The sequence below is a fragment of the Trachemys scripta genome, unplaced genomic scaffold, assembly GCF_013100865.1.
Source record: "Trachemys scripta elegans isolate TJP31775 unplaced genomic scaffold, CAS_Tse_1.0 scaffold_28, whole genome shotgun sequence".
NCBI lineage: Eukaryota > Metazoa > Chordata > Testudines > Emydidae > Trachemys > Trachemys scripta.
Window position 1 is genome coordinate 3,270,844 of NW_023260513.1, and position 14,612 is coordinate 3,285,455.

General features: G+C 54.6%; 2 protein-coding genes across 2 annotated transcripts; one reads left to right on the forward strand and one right to left on the reverse strand.

Annotated features, from left to right (window-relative positions):
* The first annotated feature begins 886 nt into the window (after window positions 1-886).
* Window positions 887-3,617, forward strand: LOC117870489 (zinc finger protein 835-like). Its single transcript, XM_034757674.1, has 2 exons — window positions 887-1,453; window positions 1,917-3,617. Exons 1-2 carry the CDS (start codon window positions 1,375-1,377, stop codon window positions 3,146-3,148), a joined length of 1,311 nt encoding a protein of 436 aa, XP_034613565.1. The 5' UTR covers window positions 887-1,374; the 3' UTR covers window positions 3,149-3,617.
* Window positions 3,618-9,078: 5,461 nt separating this feature from the next.
* LOC117870401 lies at window positions 9,079-13,785 on the reverse strand. Its single transcript, XM_034757535.1, has 4 exons — window positions 13,587-13,785; window positions 11,930-12,316; window positions 9,713-9,831; window positions 9,079-9,162 (listed from the first exon to the last, which is right to left on the reverse strand). Exons 1-4 carry the CDS (start codon window positions 13,624-13,626, stop codon window positions 9,079-9,081), a joined length of 630 nt encoding a protein of 209 aa, XP_034613426.1. The 5' UTR covers window positions 13,627-13,785.
* Window positions 13,786-14,612: the final 827 nt, after the last annotated feature.

Consider the following 14,612-nt stretch of genomic DNA (forward strand, 5'->3'; position numbering starts at 1 on the left):
GAACGATGTGGACAAATTGGAGAAAATCCAGAGAAAAGCAACTAAAATGATTAAAGGGCTAAAAAACGTGACTTATGAGGGAAGATTGAAAGGAGTGGGTTTGTTTAGTCTGGAGAAGAAAAGACTGAGGGGGGACATGCTAACAGTTTTCCAGTACATAAAAGGTTGTTACCAGGAGGAGGGAGGTAAATTGTTCTCCTTAATCTCTGAGGATAAAGCAGCAATGGGCTTAAATTGCAGCAAGGGCAGTTTAGGTTGGACGCTAGGAAAAACTTCTTGTCAGGGTGGTTAAGCACTGGAATAAATTGCCTAGGGAGGCTGTGGAATCTCCATCACTGGAGATTTCTAGGAGCAGGTTAGAGAAACGCCTGTCAGGGATAATGCTTAGTCCTGCCACAAGTGCAGGGGACTGGACTCAATGACCTCTCGAGGTCCCTTCCAGTCCTATGGTTCTGTGATGAGGGGGAGTCGGGAGAGGTGCTGCTTTGCGATGGCAGCACCAGTTGGCGATTGCTCTTTGGCCAGCGGTAGCGCTCAGAGCCGTTTGGAGATCAGGCCTTATGTTGCCGGACCCTGCACAAGCCCAGAACGAAGACGCTCCTTGGGCTAAGGAGTTGGGGCGCTGTCCCAGCGGCGGAGGTGGCAGTGCAGGGGTCCCTGGGCATGCTGTGGAGTGAGGGGAGTTTCCTCATTAGCGTGAGGCGCGTCCTCCCTAGGTCGAGTCCAGAGGGGTGATGCTGTCAAATGTTTCCAGCAGGGGCACGCTCAGGGCTCTGCGGCTCAGAAGACCACAGGGCTGTTCCCTGTAGAGCTCTGGGCGCCAGGCCGTGTGCTCTGGGGCTGGTTTGGGGCCTGAGTACACAGACTGCTCTGGAAAGTGCAGGAGTCTCTGCCACCCCCTTGTGACTGAGGGGATCGCTGGCTCTGCCCCATGCAGTGGAGTCCCCGGTGGGGCTGTTGGCTCAGGGGACGTGGGCTATGGTAACTGGCACTTCCTTGACTTGCTCCTTTGCCCGGAGTTGGTGTTCACCACACATGGTGGCCTTAGACAGGCCAGCTGTTTCCCACCCGTCCCATTCAGAGGCTCAGTCCTGGCGCTGCACGGAGCCAGTTTGGTTCAAGGGGCTTTTCTACCCCATGTTAGCGAGCGGCTGTGGGGCCACGCTGGAACTATGACTCGGGTAGCCCTGGGGTCGTCTTCCCTCCACTCTGATTGCTTGTGTCTGAATTGACCCTCCTGTGTTTCCACAGGCGTTTCCTGGCTGTCTTGTCCATGCCAGCCCCGAGTAGCAGATGAACGCCGAGTATGGCGGGTATTTACCTGGATCCCACCTGCTCTCTTCTCTCCCAGCAGGGCCCCAATCCTGATACTGGATGGAGCGAGGAGAAGAGCTGCAAGTCCCAGATCTCAGCAAAGACGAGGATGACGAGAGCTGGCCGGGACCCCAAACAGGTGAGGGATTAATAAGCCCAGCTGAGAGGGGTGGGGGTAGCTGGGACCCCCCCCACAGCCACCCCTGCAAGCCCTCCTGGCCCAGCTCCTCTCCGAGGTTGTCACCACCCTCTCCCTGATCTGTGTGCACCTGGCACCCAGCCCACCACCTGCGCCAGGGCCCCCAGCACCATACGAGAGCCAGGTCTTGGCTCTCACTGAAAAAGCAAATAATATTTCCAGCCCACACAGAGGCAAAGAAAAGCCTGTGAACGTGAGCTGAGTGGTGCCGACGCCTGCCTGAGTCGGCAGCAGCCTGAAAAAGCTGCAAGAGGTGTGACCGGCCCTCTTCAATCCCTGCTCAGAAACCGGCTCCAGGGAGGGGCGGGGCCACGTGGGCGGTGCCTTGGGCTCTGACTGCCATCGTTGAGGCCCTGTCCTCCTGTGGGGACGGTCAGGCCTGATTGCCCATTTGTTCCTGCAGGTGAGAGGCTGGCGAGCGTGGCTGGGGCAGAGGATGCCGCACCGGGAAGGGGCGGCACCAGCACTGATGTGGAGCCGGTGGGGGGAGTGTGGCCCAAAGACCCTGCTGCGGGGGCAAAGGAAGCGGTGCCCGGAGGCGGCGCCAGGGTGGAGGAGGCCATGCCGGGAGGTAGCGCTGATGCAGAGCCGGCGCGGCACAGAGACCCCACCGTCAGGCGGCCCTTTAAATGTGGCGAGTGTGGGAAGAGCTTCCGGCAGAGCGCCACGCTGACCAGACACCAGCTGCTGCATGCGAGTGAGAGGCCCTACGTCTGCACCACCTGCAGCAAAGGCTTTTGCGATGGCGCGGCGCTGGCCGCGCACGAACGGGCGCACACGGGCGAGCGCCCCTTCCCCTGCCTGGCGTGCGGCAAGGCCTTTGCTGGCAGCTCGGCGCTGCTGGTGCATCAGCGAGTGCACACCGGCGAGCGTCCCTACCGCTGCGGGGAGTGCGGGCAGAGCTTCCGGCAGAGCGCCCACCTGACGCAGCACCAGCAGGGCACCCCCACCAGCCTGCACCCCCACGCTTGCGATCACTGCGGCAAGAGCTTCGGGCTGCGCTGCATGCTGGCACTGCACTTGCGGACGCACCGTGTCGAACAGCCCCACGCCTGCCCGGACTGCCCCCGCCGCTTCCACCACCGCGCCCACCTGCTCCGGCACCAGCTGGCGCACACGGGTGAACGCCCCTTCCCCTGCCCGGTCTGCGGCAAAGCCTTTGCCCTGAGCGCCACGTTGCTGCGGCACCAGCTGGTGCACACGGGCGAGCGCCCCCACCGCTGTGAGGAGTGCGGGCGCAGCTACACACAGAGCTCCTACTTGCGGCAGCACCAGCGCAGTGCCCACACCGGCCAGCGCCCCCACACCTGCCCTGACTGCGGCCAGGCCTTCGCCGACCGGGCCAACCTCCTACGGCACCAGCGGGGCCACACGGACGCCCGGCCCCATACCTGCCCTGAGTGCGGGCGGCGCTTTGCACAGCTGGCCAGCCTGGTGGAGCACCGCCGGCGGCACACGGGCGAGAAACCTCACGAGTGCCCCCGCTGCGGGCGCCGCTTCCGCCACCACTCGGCCCTGCTTCGCCACCAGCGCTCCCATGCTGGGGAACGCCCCTTCCGCTGCGGGCAGTGCGGGCGTGGCTACACCCGCAGCTCCAACCTCCTGCTGCACCAGCGGGTGCATGCTGCTGAGTGACATCCCCACCCCCACGACAGTCACCGGCATCCGGCGCCTCCCACACCGCCCATGCTGGGATGGGCCTGGCCTGGCCCAGACCACAGTCCGCACTCTTGCATGGCCACTCCCCGCCCACTGCCCAGAAATGGGGGTGGCTGGACCCGTCCCGTACTGAGTGTGAGTGAAGCTGCTGCCAGCAGTCATGGTTCCTCCAGGCCCAGGTAGCAAACATGGGGGCAGAGCTTCCTTCAGGGTGGGGCCCAGCTCAGGGGTGGGGCTCAGGGAATGGGGGCTGTGCCCAGGCAGTGCCTGACCCCCTTTTTCTCCCCTTTTGCTGGCTGGTGCTGCCCGGGCTGCTGCCCCAACACCCTGGGCCCTGCCGTGTGTCCCAGCCAAGCCAAAACCCACCCTGCAGCTGCTTAGCTGTGCGCGGGGCAGGGGAACAGAAGCAGGGGGACGCCAGCACTCAATGCAGGCTGGTGGGAAATGGGGGGGGGGGGGGGGGGAGGTGGGGGGGGGGGGGGGGCTGTGGGTTGGGGGAGCAGCTTCAAATGAATTTTCTAAAATGTTTGGTTACAAAATGAAATTAAACCTGTGACATCCCCAGGGCGCTGTGTGGTGTCTGCAGTGGGCAGGCACTGGGCCCCATGGCCTGACCACACTAAGCGCCCCTGAGGGGAATGCCAGCTGGGCACAGGCACCCGGGGTTGCTATGGCTTCATCCTGGCTCCGCTTTGGAGAAATGGCTCTTTGGGGGCTTTTGTTGTCGTCACAATGTGTGTGACCGTGGGCAGGGCCGCCTCCCTGCTCTGTGCCAGTCGCTCTGAGAGGTGCCAGCTGCCTCCCTCCTCTCAGGGGGGCACGATCCTTTGCAATGCCCGTAACTGTCTCACGTCCCAGCCTCTTGGCCCCGCAGCTGGAGGGGTCTGTTCATTGCAGTCCCAACGCCTGCCCTCACCTCCTGCCCAGGTACTCCGGCCGCCAGGGGGGACGGGCCTAGGCGGGCTCAGGTCACCATCCTGCTGTGCTGTGAGACCAGCTGGTATGGGGACACCATCGGCCGCTGCCTCTGGAAATCACTAGCGTGCCGTGGCCCTCAGCAGGCTCTGCATTTCCTCTGCCTGGAAGTGTCTAAAGCGGCTGCAGAATGGCCTCCGGCCGGCCTGGGTACTCGGGGCCTTGCTTGTGGGCCCAGAGCCTCACATCAGCTTTACGCCTCGTCTGCCACCTGTGGGGTGGGCCGTGGCTGCAGCAGCGTGGCCAGGCAGCCAGTGCGGAGCGGCAGGTACTGCCCGGTGTCAGCAATGCGACCAACAATGAGCAGAGGGGAGATGGCTCCAGGCCGGGGGGGTCTGTGCCCAGGTCTGGTGGAGAGGGGCAGCGACTGGGTCTTGGCTTTCCTAGGAGCCCCGGCTAGGGAGCCAGGCTGGGCTGCATCTCCTGGGGGGCTGGAGTCTCTGGTGCAGCGGCCCGAGCCAGAGGGTAGCACCGCAGCAAAGGCGAGAGGCCATGAGTGAGCCAAGGGCAGTAACTGGGGAGTCAGGCCAAGCCGCAGATGGAGGTGTGGGGCCTGCTCTGCTAGGGCCGCCTGCCCACCAGTTACAGAGAGCGGTGACTGAGGCGCAGAAACGGATGTCTCCTATCCAAGCTGATTTTAATAGCTGCAGCGCTCCTGAAAGCACAGTATGAAGATTGAGTTTCATTACGGCGAGGGAAGCACATGCATTGTAAATTGTGGCAAATGCTTGTGGTATCAACGAACAGATTAATAGCTTTGAAAATGTCAGACGCTTGCAAGTAAAAGACAGTTTAAATCATCTCCCTGGAGGGACTTGGCAGGTGAGTAGCGCTGGGCGAATAGCTGATTTTTCACGGATATTTCAATACTTGTCCTCTTAGGGAACCTGCACAAGCACCTTCCGAAGGTGAGACTGGGAACTTCAATTCATAACTCTGCTAGACACCAAAAAACATTGATTCAACAGAGATGCTGATTTTATGGCTCATGACAACAATGTGTAACACACCCCGTTGTTAGCTGTCAGGCTCTAGCTGCGATGGGCCACCCCAGCAAACTCTCTCACCCCCCTACAAGGGGGCAGCATTGTGGCTGGGCCTAGGGCAGGTAGTTATATGAGGTGCTCTCAATACAGTCATTTCCTGGTACAAAAGTTTTTTTGGTCCCCACTGGGCCGATCCTTCCAGATGTGCTGGGGGAGCCTTTGCTGAGAAGCCCATAGATCAGTTTACACTAAAGGTGGGAGAGAAGTGCTTTTGAAAGACGAAAAGGGAGGCATGGAACAATGTGGGAAGACTTTCAGGCTTATCTGAGACTGGGACAGACTCTGTTCCTGGTGGCTTGGAACGGAGAGGGGAAGGGAACAAAACTTTTCCTGATGCGCTGGAGAGGTTTTAGTTGGGGCTGTAGATGACTGCTCGTGGCATTCTGTTACTTTCTTTGTTGGGCCTGTCCTGTAGTCGGTGACTTCTTGGTACCCTTTTGGCTCTGTCAGTCTGTTTCTTCTCTTCACCAGGTGGGTCCTGTAGTTTTAAGAACACTTGATAGAGATCCTGTAGGTGTTTGTCTCTGTCTGAGGGATTGGAGCAAATGCAGGATCTCTATCAAGAGGATTGACGGAGCCAGAAGGATACCCAGAAGTCACCTCTCCTTGCATAGCTGATGCAATCCACAGACTTCACCCAGAGTTCCCGGCACTGCTGGACAGAGACCCCTCATTCCTGCACTCTCTCCCCGGGACATCTTTCTTTCTGGAAGACTTTGAGATTCCCTCCTCCCTTGGGCGGGAATGCGGGTGGGGAGGAGCAAAGGGCCTGATCTGAAAAGTCCCTATAAGGAGCTGAGATTTTCCAATGCAGCTCGGTGCACGTACTGTACCAGCCCACGTGCACCATCACCCCACTCTCACCTCATCCTGTCGATTGGGTGTCAAGCGCTGTCTGTGCTGGGCTTTATTAGACCCAGCTTCCCATGGTACCCTTCCCCCCCCCCCCGAAGTCCCACATCCCCCTTTAGTGGTCACTAGTTACATGCCGCGCTGCCCATTCTGTCATTTTCCAGACCCCCTCCCCCTGTACATTTGAACCCCCGCTCTGATTTCAGTTCCTGGGGAAAACGCCATCCGGGGCCAAGCTGCAGAACCAGAGTGAGACAGATTGCTAGTGCCCCCTCCCCCAGGCAGGAATTGGGAAAGGGGGCCATGAGGGGGCTCCCTCTCCGGGGTGGAAACTTCCCTTCTTTGAGGGGTGGGGAGCGGAGCAGCCAGCTTGCAGTCTCTGCAGAGTCTGGGGGGGGACCCCTGCACTGCGATCCCCCAGGGACGGGGTGCTGGAGGGAGCTCTGCTGAAGGAAAAGGGGGGCAGCTGGAGCACAGATTCGTGGGGATCCCTGTCAGCTGGTGTTTGTAGGAGCAATGGGGCGGTGAGGTTTGCGGGGGGAGGGGGGGAGTATTTGCTGGAGACAGGGGGGATCCCGCCCAGTTTCCCAGAACTGATCAGGGACAGAAGGGGAGTTTGGAAAGCACGCGCACACACCCCCCCCGGGATCCACTGCCAAGCCACTGTGCGGTCAGAGGCTGCTTCATTGAAGAAATGAGTTAGCAAACTTCCTTCTTGGTGAGATGGATGCCGCCGCCACGGAAGCAGTCAAATGGGGCCTTTTTCATTGTTCCCAGCAGGCCGTGGCTTCTCCAAAGTTGCCTTCTTTAACTGCAGTTAAAAATAGCTCCTCGGCGGTGAGTGTGAAGCTATTTTTCAGTTTGGGTTTTGCTCCTTGGTTCGTTCTCTCCCTCCCTAGCTTCGACTGGTGTAAACCAAACTAAAATATTCGTAGGAGATCAGCCTGTCTGGGCAAATGCCTTTTTTAAACCAACTAAAAGCTTCACTACAAGATTGGTATGTGCCTGACCTCCTAATGCAGCACAGCATTGACTGCTTGCTTTTGCATATGCATTTTGACTGTAGGGCCAGTCTGCACTTAAAAGGGGCCACTGCTGTAGCTACTTCAGTGTAGACACTACCTGTCCACCTGCCTGAGAAGTGGAAGCTGTTCACACGGGGACTTGGGTTGGCTTCGCTATGCCGCTCAGGTGTGTGGATTTTTCACACACTAGTGTGACCAACTAGTGCAATTGACCTAATTTTCTAGCATAGACCAGGGCTTAGGGAAAGGGAAGGTGGGTCCAGGAAAGGGGCATGATCGATTTTCAAAGATGTGAAGGGCTGCTATAAAGAGGACGGTGATCAGTTGTTCTCCATGTCCCGGTCCCTGCAGGACAAAAAGGAATTGGTTCAGTTCCACTTGCTCTGAAAGGCACCTCGGTGTCAATGACTGCACCAGCCGCTGGGCTAGGGAGAATCAGGTCTGTCGTTTTTATGTTGGGTGCCGGTGAAGGTGTACAGAATGGAGAGACGCTGCCCCTTAGTGGTGGGGCAGATGGTAGAATCTCTATTGGTATGATTACAGCAGTGGTTCTCAACCAGGAGTACGCGTCCCCCTGGGGTACGCAGAGCTCTTCCAGGGGGGTACCTCCACTCATCTAGATATTACAACAAGCTACATAAAAAGCACTAGTACAACTAAAATTTCATACTGACAATGACTTGTTTATACAGCTCTATATATACTGTGCATCGACATGTAAGTATGGTATTTATATTCCAGTTGATTTATTTTATAATTAGATGGTAAATGAGACAGTCAGCATTTTTTCAGTAATAGGGTGGCTGTGACACTTTTGTATTTTTATGTCTGATTTTGTAAGCAAGTTGTTTTTAAGTGAGATTAATCTTGGAGGTACGCAAGACAAGTCAGCCTCCTGAAAGGGGTACAGTGGTCTGGAAAGGTTGAGAGAACCACTGGATTACAGCAATGAAAGACTCTTGTCTCCAGTGCTGATAAGCAAATGAAAAGAATGGGCCATTAATTTGGAACCTACACAAGGAACTACTTTGGGCAATGGATAGACAACTGGTGGAACTCACTGCTGCAGGAGTCAGATGCAGGTGGATTGGGTTGCCAACCCTGCAGGATTCTCCTGGAGTCTCCAGGAAATTAAAGAGCAATCTTTAATTAAAGATTACGTCAGGTGATGAAATCTCCAGGAACACATCCATACAAAATTGGCAACCCTAAGCTGGATCTTTACGACCGTTGCCAATATTTGTGCAGTGGGCAGAGGTAAAGAGTTCTCTTTTACCAGTAGGTAAAACCTGACCCATTTAAGCAGCTGTCACCTGTAGAGGGCTGGAAGTGTCAGAAGGGCTCGGCTCCCACCATCGGGGCGAGAGCATCTAAAGGGCTCAGCGCGTTGGGTGCATGATGGGCACTGAGACCTTTGGCCCACTTATGTAAGTGCCTAATTGGGAACTGAAAACTCTGGCCCCAATGGTGAGTGCTGGGCCCTTGTAAACCTGGTCCGGAATTCTTCTGTCAAAAGCGGGGAGCCCCTCCAGAGCTGGGGTCATATCTGACCTAGTGGGAAAGAGCTAAAATAAGAATAATAATAATCTGGTTCTCTTCATCAGCACATCTCAAAGCACTTCACAAAGCAAGTCGGCATCATTGTAACAAATGAGGAAACTGAGGCACTGGGCGGGGACAGGACTTGGCTACGGTCACCAGCAGGCTGGCGGCAGAACGGAACCTAGATCTCCTCAGGGCAGGGCCAATCTAGTGCTCTAGCCACTAGGCCACATTGCCGCTGAAAGAAAACTCTCATGGGGCCCAGTGGTCGTTCTGCCAGGCTGTGCTAGGGCCGGGCGGGTGATCAAACACCGCGCTCTAGTACAGCCCCTGCCACGTACCAGCACCCTGGGTGGGGCAGGGTGGGGGCGTTTTGCTTTCTTCAGAAGCATCCTGTGTTGGCCACAGGGTACGAGACTAGACGGCTGGGGGATTTTCAGCACTGCAGATCCAGGCATGTGGAGGCTCAGTCCAGAGTCTCCAGCTCGTCTCTTGGCTCTTGGCTTCCCTCCAGGTGGTGCGGGGAGCAGCCGGCTGGCTTGTAAACTGCCTGGGAGGGGAGGAGAAAGCGATTAGGTACATTTGACTCCCCTGCGTGTGCTGCAGGGGCAGATCAGCCTAGTCCCACGGCAGCCGAGGGAGTCATGGGGCGAAAAATGACTCTTATTTGTTGTAGGACATTGTGGAAAAAAAAATTGTTTTTAAAATATTAACACTGTCCCTCCCCGTCCCAGCCAGGGCAGAGCCCCCACCCCTCATATCTAGCGCTCTCTTCCCTCACACACGCACCCTCCTGTCTAATTTCCAAAGTGCATCTCCCCTCAGGATCTATCGGCAATCACCAAACAGCAGTTATGGAGAAAGCCGAGACTCAGGATGCACTGATCAGGTTGCAGAGTTTGAGCAGAAAGGGAGTTTCACTGACTATTTGCATTCCAGGCCTTGCAAAGCCGGATTTAACCCAACACCAGTTTACTCCACTGGAGGATCTGGTCCATAGCCCCTAACGAGCAATACACAGAGCTGGCGTGGCTCATGGATGAGACCCAATCCTTTCCCCAGGCCCTCCAGAGGCAGCCACAGCAGCGGGGCTCACTCACCTCTCCCACGATCAGCCCCAAGAGACAGAGAACTAGGCCGGCTAAGCCAAGGCGGATGGCGTTGGGCACCAGGCTGAATCTGGCTCCGTTCACTCTTCCCGAGTTTGTTGGTGCAGCTGCTGGGAGAGACAGAGGGACAGCTGAGAAACCGACTTCTCTGTAGGCCTGATCCAAATCCCACTGACGTCTGGCTGTCTCCGTCATACTCACATGGTCCCCATTGCTGTGGGCACCTCACACACTTTAATATCAGTGGAAAGACTTTAATTGGGTTTTAGATCAGGGCTTGTATTGTGATACACCAGGGCTCAAGCTAGAGGGGATGTGGTGGGACAGCAAATGCTCACCCTTCCGCTGCTGCCTTCCTGTGCTCCAGATTCTCCACTTTCTCTCTCATTAAACAAACAAACTGTGTTTTGGGGAAGTGAAAAATGTCTCTCGCCAGGTTGATGTTTGCAAGAAAAAAATAAAACTAAATAAACTGAAAAAAGTATGACTTTTAAAAATGTTCAGTTTCAAACACTTCAAAATAAAAACAACTCTGACATCTCGAAATTCCTTGTGGTTTTTATTTTTTGACCAGCTGTAGTGTTGAGCCAGCTAAACCCAGCCCGGTCTCCGCATACTTCCACAGCTCATGTAGCGCCCGGGAAATGAAATGATTCAAGGATTAGAAAACGTCTTGTAGTGAGAGACTCAAGGTGCTCAGACTCTTTATTGAGAAGAAGGTTAAGGGTGATTTGATCATTTTCTATGATGAGTAACTACATTGGGAACTAAAATCTGACAACAGATGGCTCTTCAATCTAGCAGACCTTAAAGGTACCACAAGATCCAATGGCTGGAAAGTGAAGCTAGACAAATGCAGACTAGAAATAAGAACATAAAACTGGCCATACTGGGTGTTAGCCAAATGGGCTCGTTTCCCCCTGGAGCTGCCCAATTACCCCAAGGAGGCACGGGAGTCTAGAAGACGGCTTCAAGTTCTTTATTGATCAGTCAGCTGAGCGGGTGTCCCCCTCGACTCATGCCAGAGGGAGGAGCACACCTTACAAGCGTAGAGCAAGCCTTTTTATACCCATTAACAAATGACTTAACGTGCATACTTTCTGCTGACCAAAGGAATTTTTAAATTCCTTTTTAGGGGTAAATAGAATACATCTGTTGGGGCTGTAAATAGGATACATTTGTTGAGCCTCTTTGATTGATTGTCTTGCTATATGTTCATATATGGGAAAGGGAGTTTATGGCCATGGGGAACAGCTGAAATAATAGGCGAGTATTTGGCCTTTGTCTAACACTGGGTCACACCAAAGGTCCACCTAGTCCAGTATCTTATCTGCTGACAGTGGCCAATGCCAGGTGCTTCAGAGGGAATGAACAGAACAGGTGATCATCAAGTGATCCATCCCACTGCCCATTTCCAGCTTCTGGCAAACAAGGTGAACGTTTTTAATACTAAAGGTAATTAACTACTGGAACAATTGACCAAGGGTCATGGTGGATTCTCCATCACCGGACCTTTCTGAATGACGATTGGATGTTTTGCTAAAAGATCTGCTCTCGCTCCACCACAGCTAGTGGGCTTGAAGCAGTAATTAATTCAGGGATGTTCTCTGGCCTCTGTTAGATGGGAGGTCAGACTGGATGATCACGATGGTCCCTGCTGGCCTTGGAATCTAGGAATCTGACGTATTCCCTGCAATACCTACAGGCTAGACAGAGCGAGCGCCGGGAGCTGTGTCTAGGATTCCAAATTGGAATCTTTGAAATCCAGGCTCCGCAGCTCCCGACCGCGGTTTGCATGTCCTAGGTTCCATGGAAAGCGCAAAGGAGCGGGATGGACTCTCTGGGTCAGGAGAAGTCCCTGGAACAAACCATTCTTCCTTCCTTCGGCTGATCTCTCCCATCTGTGCCTTTCCCCCAGCCCATTCCCATACTCTCCCCCTCATCTAGATGTGCTCACACCACATGGAGACTCCTCTCTAGGGGCGGCAGGTAGCATAGGCCATGTGAGGCTAAGCCTCCCCTAATCCAGGCCGCAACCCCACCTACGCTCCACCCCGAGGCCCCACCCTTGCTCCCCTCTCCCCTGAAGCTGGTTGGAGCTCCTCTGGCTGTAGGGGGTGGGGCCTTGGGGGGAAGGGGCGGGGCTGGGGGCTAGCCTCCACTAAGTGGGGTTCCCCTGCTGCCCATCCTCCTCTCTGTGTCTGTTACCTTCAGTCACTGTCAGGTTCACCTCTGCCATGACAAACACATCCAGGCCTCGCACTGTTATCCGGTACGTCCCAGCGTCCGTGGGCTGCACACGCTGAATCACCAGGGAACCGCTCTGCAGAGAGACATTTGCCTGCTGCTGATATTCCTTCGCCACCTTCACGCTGCGCTGGCAGGAGCGCTGCCACCACTCGTGGGCGCTGCCTTTGCACTTGCTCATCACGTAGGCTAAGACGGGGCGGTTGCCTGAGAGGAAATCCCATTTGAGGTGGAAGAAATCCCCCGGCGGGGTAGAGAATCGCAGGGAGACGGGCAGGACGGCTGTCTGGTTGGTGATGGCGTGGACTGGATTCTCCGGAGTGGCTATAAAGAGAGTGGAGGAGGTACCTGTAGAACAGAGAAAGAATCACAAATTCTATAAAGTGGATTTAAAATGCTGGCAAAAGTCCCGGCTCAACAATCCCTAGACCCCTAAGGAATGGATTTCTCTCCAGAGTGGGTACAGCCTGGCCACTGCTCCCTACCAATGTGCATGAGCAAACTTCCACTTGGAAGGGAGAGCAACTGAAATAAAAAGGGGGTTTTCTCTCCATTTTGATGTCAGTTCTTCTCCCTTTCTTAGCTTTTTGCCATTGGAAAAGAAGGACAAAACTGTTTTTAAAAGGACCTATAGTTATATCCACCCCCCCCCTCCCGCACTGCAGACATTCTCTCTCTTTGTTTGTGAAACTTGTCCCACCAGAAGAATGGAGAGGGGGGAGGAACCAACCAACCTCTTACAAAAAATTATTTCCTTTTCCAAACACCAAAACGAAGCAACACTTTTAAACGTTCAAAACGAAACCAGCCAAAAATATCGGTTTCATTTCCATTTTTTTGGTGGAAAAAATAAAAATTTCTGCAAACAATTTCAAAAGAAGTGAAACCCTTACCCAATTTGTCAAGCCACATTTATTTCTATTTTCTGACCGGCTCGAATGACAAGTAAAGTAATCTACCAGTAGGTAGGGGCACCGATAAAGTTAGACCTGGTCAGCACATAGATTTGGGGCCAATATAATTACATTGGTTACAGATGATAGAGTTATACCAGTACTGTCCCTAGTGTGGCTGCAGTATACCAGTATAAAGGCACCTTGTACCAGTACAGCTCATTCCCCTCCCGTATGGGACAAAGCTCTATCAGTATAAACACACTTATACCGCTATAAATGCGTCCACACCAGAGGGGTTGTACTGTTTTAACTAGACCAGTGTTGAATAGTGAGGAGCATTAACCACTCCTGAGAGATGGACTCTTCATCACTTGAAGTCTTTATATTGAGGCTGGATCGGTCTTTCTAAAAGATCCGCTCTAGGTCAACCACAAGCTATGGGCTGGATGCAGGAATCCCCAGGTGTGCGTGTCTGGCCTGGGTTATACAGCAGGTCAGACTAGATGTCCGTATTGGGCCCTTCTGGGTCAGAATAACCCATGACAGAGGTTCAATCTCAGTTGTAGCATAGAAATCGCTGTTCTCTTGTGTAACAAACCACCCATTCTTTGCTACCAGTCATTCCTCCTCCTCCCTTCTCATTTACCGTAACCTCACTACAGTCTTTGACACAAGCATGGATGGAGCCCATCCAGTCAGGTCTTGAGACAGTCCGTACTCACCCATGAAGGCAGAGAACAGTAACATGGCGCCGGCGATCATTTCCCTGGGCCCCAGGTCCCCGTGCTGCGTGAGAATTATTCACACCTCAAACTGTAGCCCCTGCCTGAGCTTTGGAAAGACAAAGAAATTTCTCCTCATCCCAGCTGGTGTCCCGGTGTGGCAAGGAAAGCTCCAGGCGTTTACCAAGCACACAGCGCAGGGCTGGGTTTGTCTGAAATGCACCTGATGTAACGGTCACTCTCTCTCTCAGGAACCAAGGATGTGGTCTCGCGTTAGTGCCTCCAGGGCTCGCCACAGGATGTCACAGGCCTGTTCTGGGGTACAGCAGAAACGGCCGGGTTCCGAGAACCAGCTCGTGGGTGTCCATCAAAGAGATGGGACAAAACAACAAAGCTGCCCTGGCAGCTACGCTTGGTTAACGGGAGCTGTTGTTCTACTGGGGTTGAGAACGTTAGGGGTTAATGAACTAAGGGTTGCGCGTCTTGGTGTTATCTCTGAGGCTGAAAACGCCAGATCCTCGCTGTTCTAGGTCCAGGATGCAGGGTTGGGGTTGAAGTCGGGAGTGGAGGGAAGGTAGCTAAGCAGGCTTTTAGCTTCCCCATTGCTGGGACTGTCCAGGGGACCGGTTCAGCCATGGCATAACTCAGAGCAGCCTGTGGGCTGCTCTAAATTACGCCAGCTAAAACAGGCGCTGTGGATCGTGACACTGGCCAGGGATCACCAGAGTGCGATGAACTCCAACCATGTTCCTGGGTGTCCCCTCCATCTCGGAGAGGAGCAGGTAGCGCACAGCTAGCTAGGTTGGCTGCCTGTCACCTGGTGATTCCTCTACATCAGGGAATCCCCACCAGCCATTTTAGGGCTGGTCTCCGCCCCTTTTTTATGCTGCTGGAGCATCGCAAAGGAGCCAGGGGCAGAAGCAAGGATCTGGCCCGGGAAATGCTTTGTTTGGGACGACAATTTTGCTGTTTTGAATGGAGCTCGGCATGTCAAGGCTCTTTAATTTAGGCATTGGGGTGGGGGGA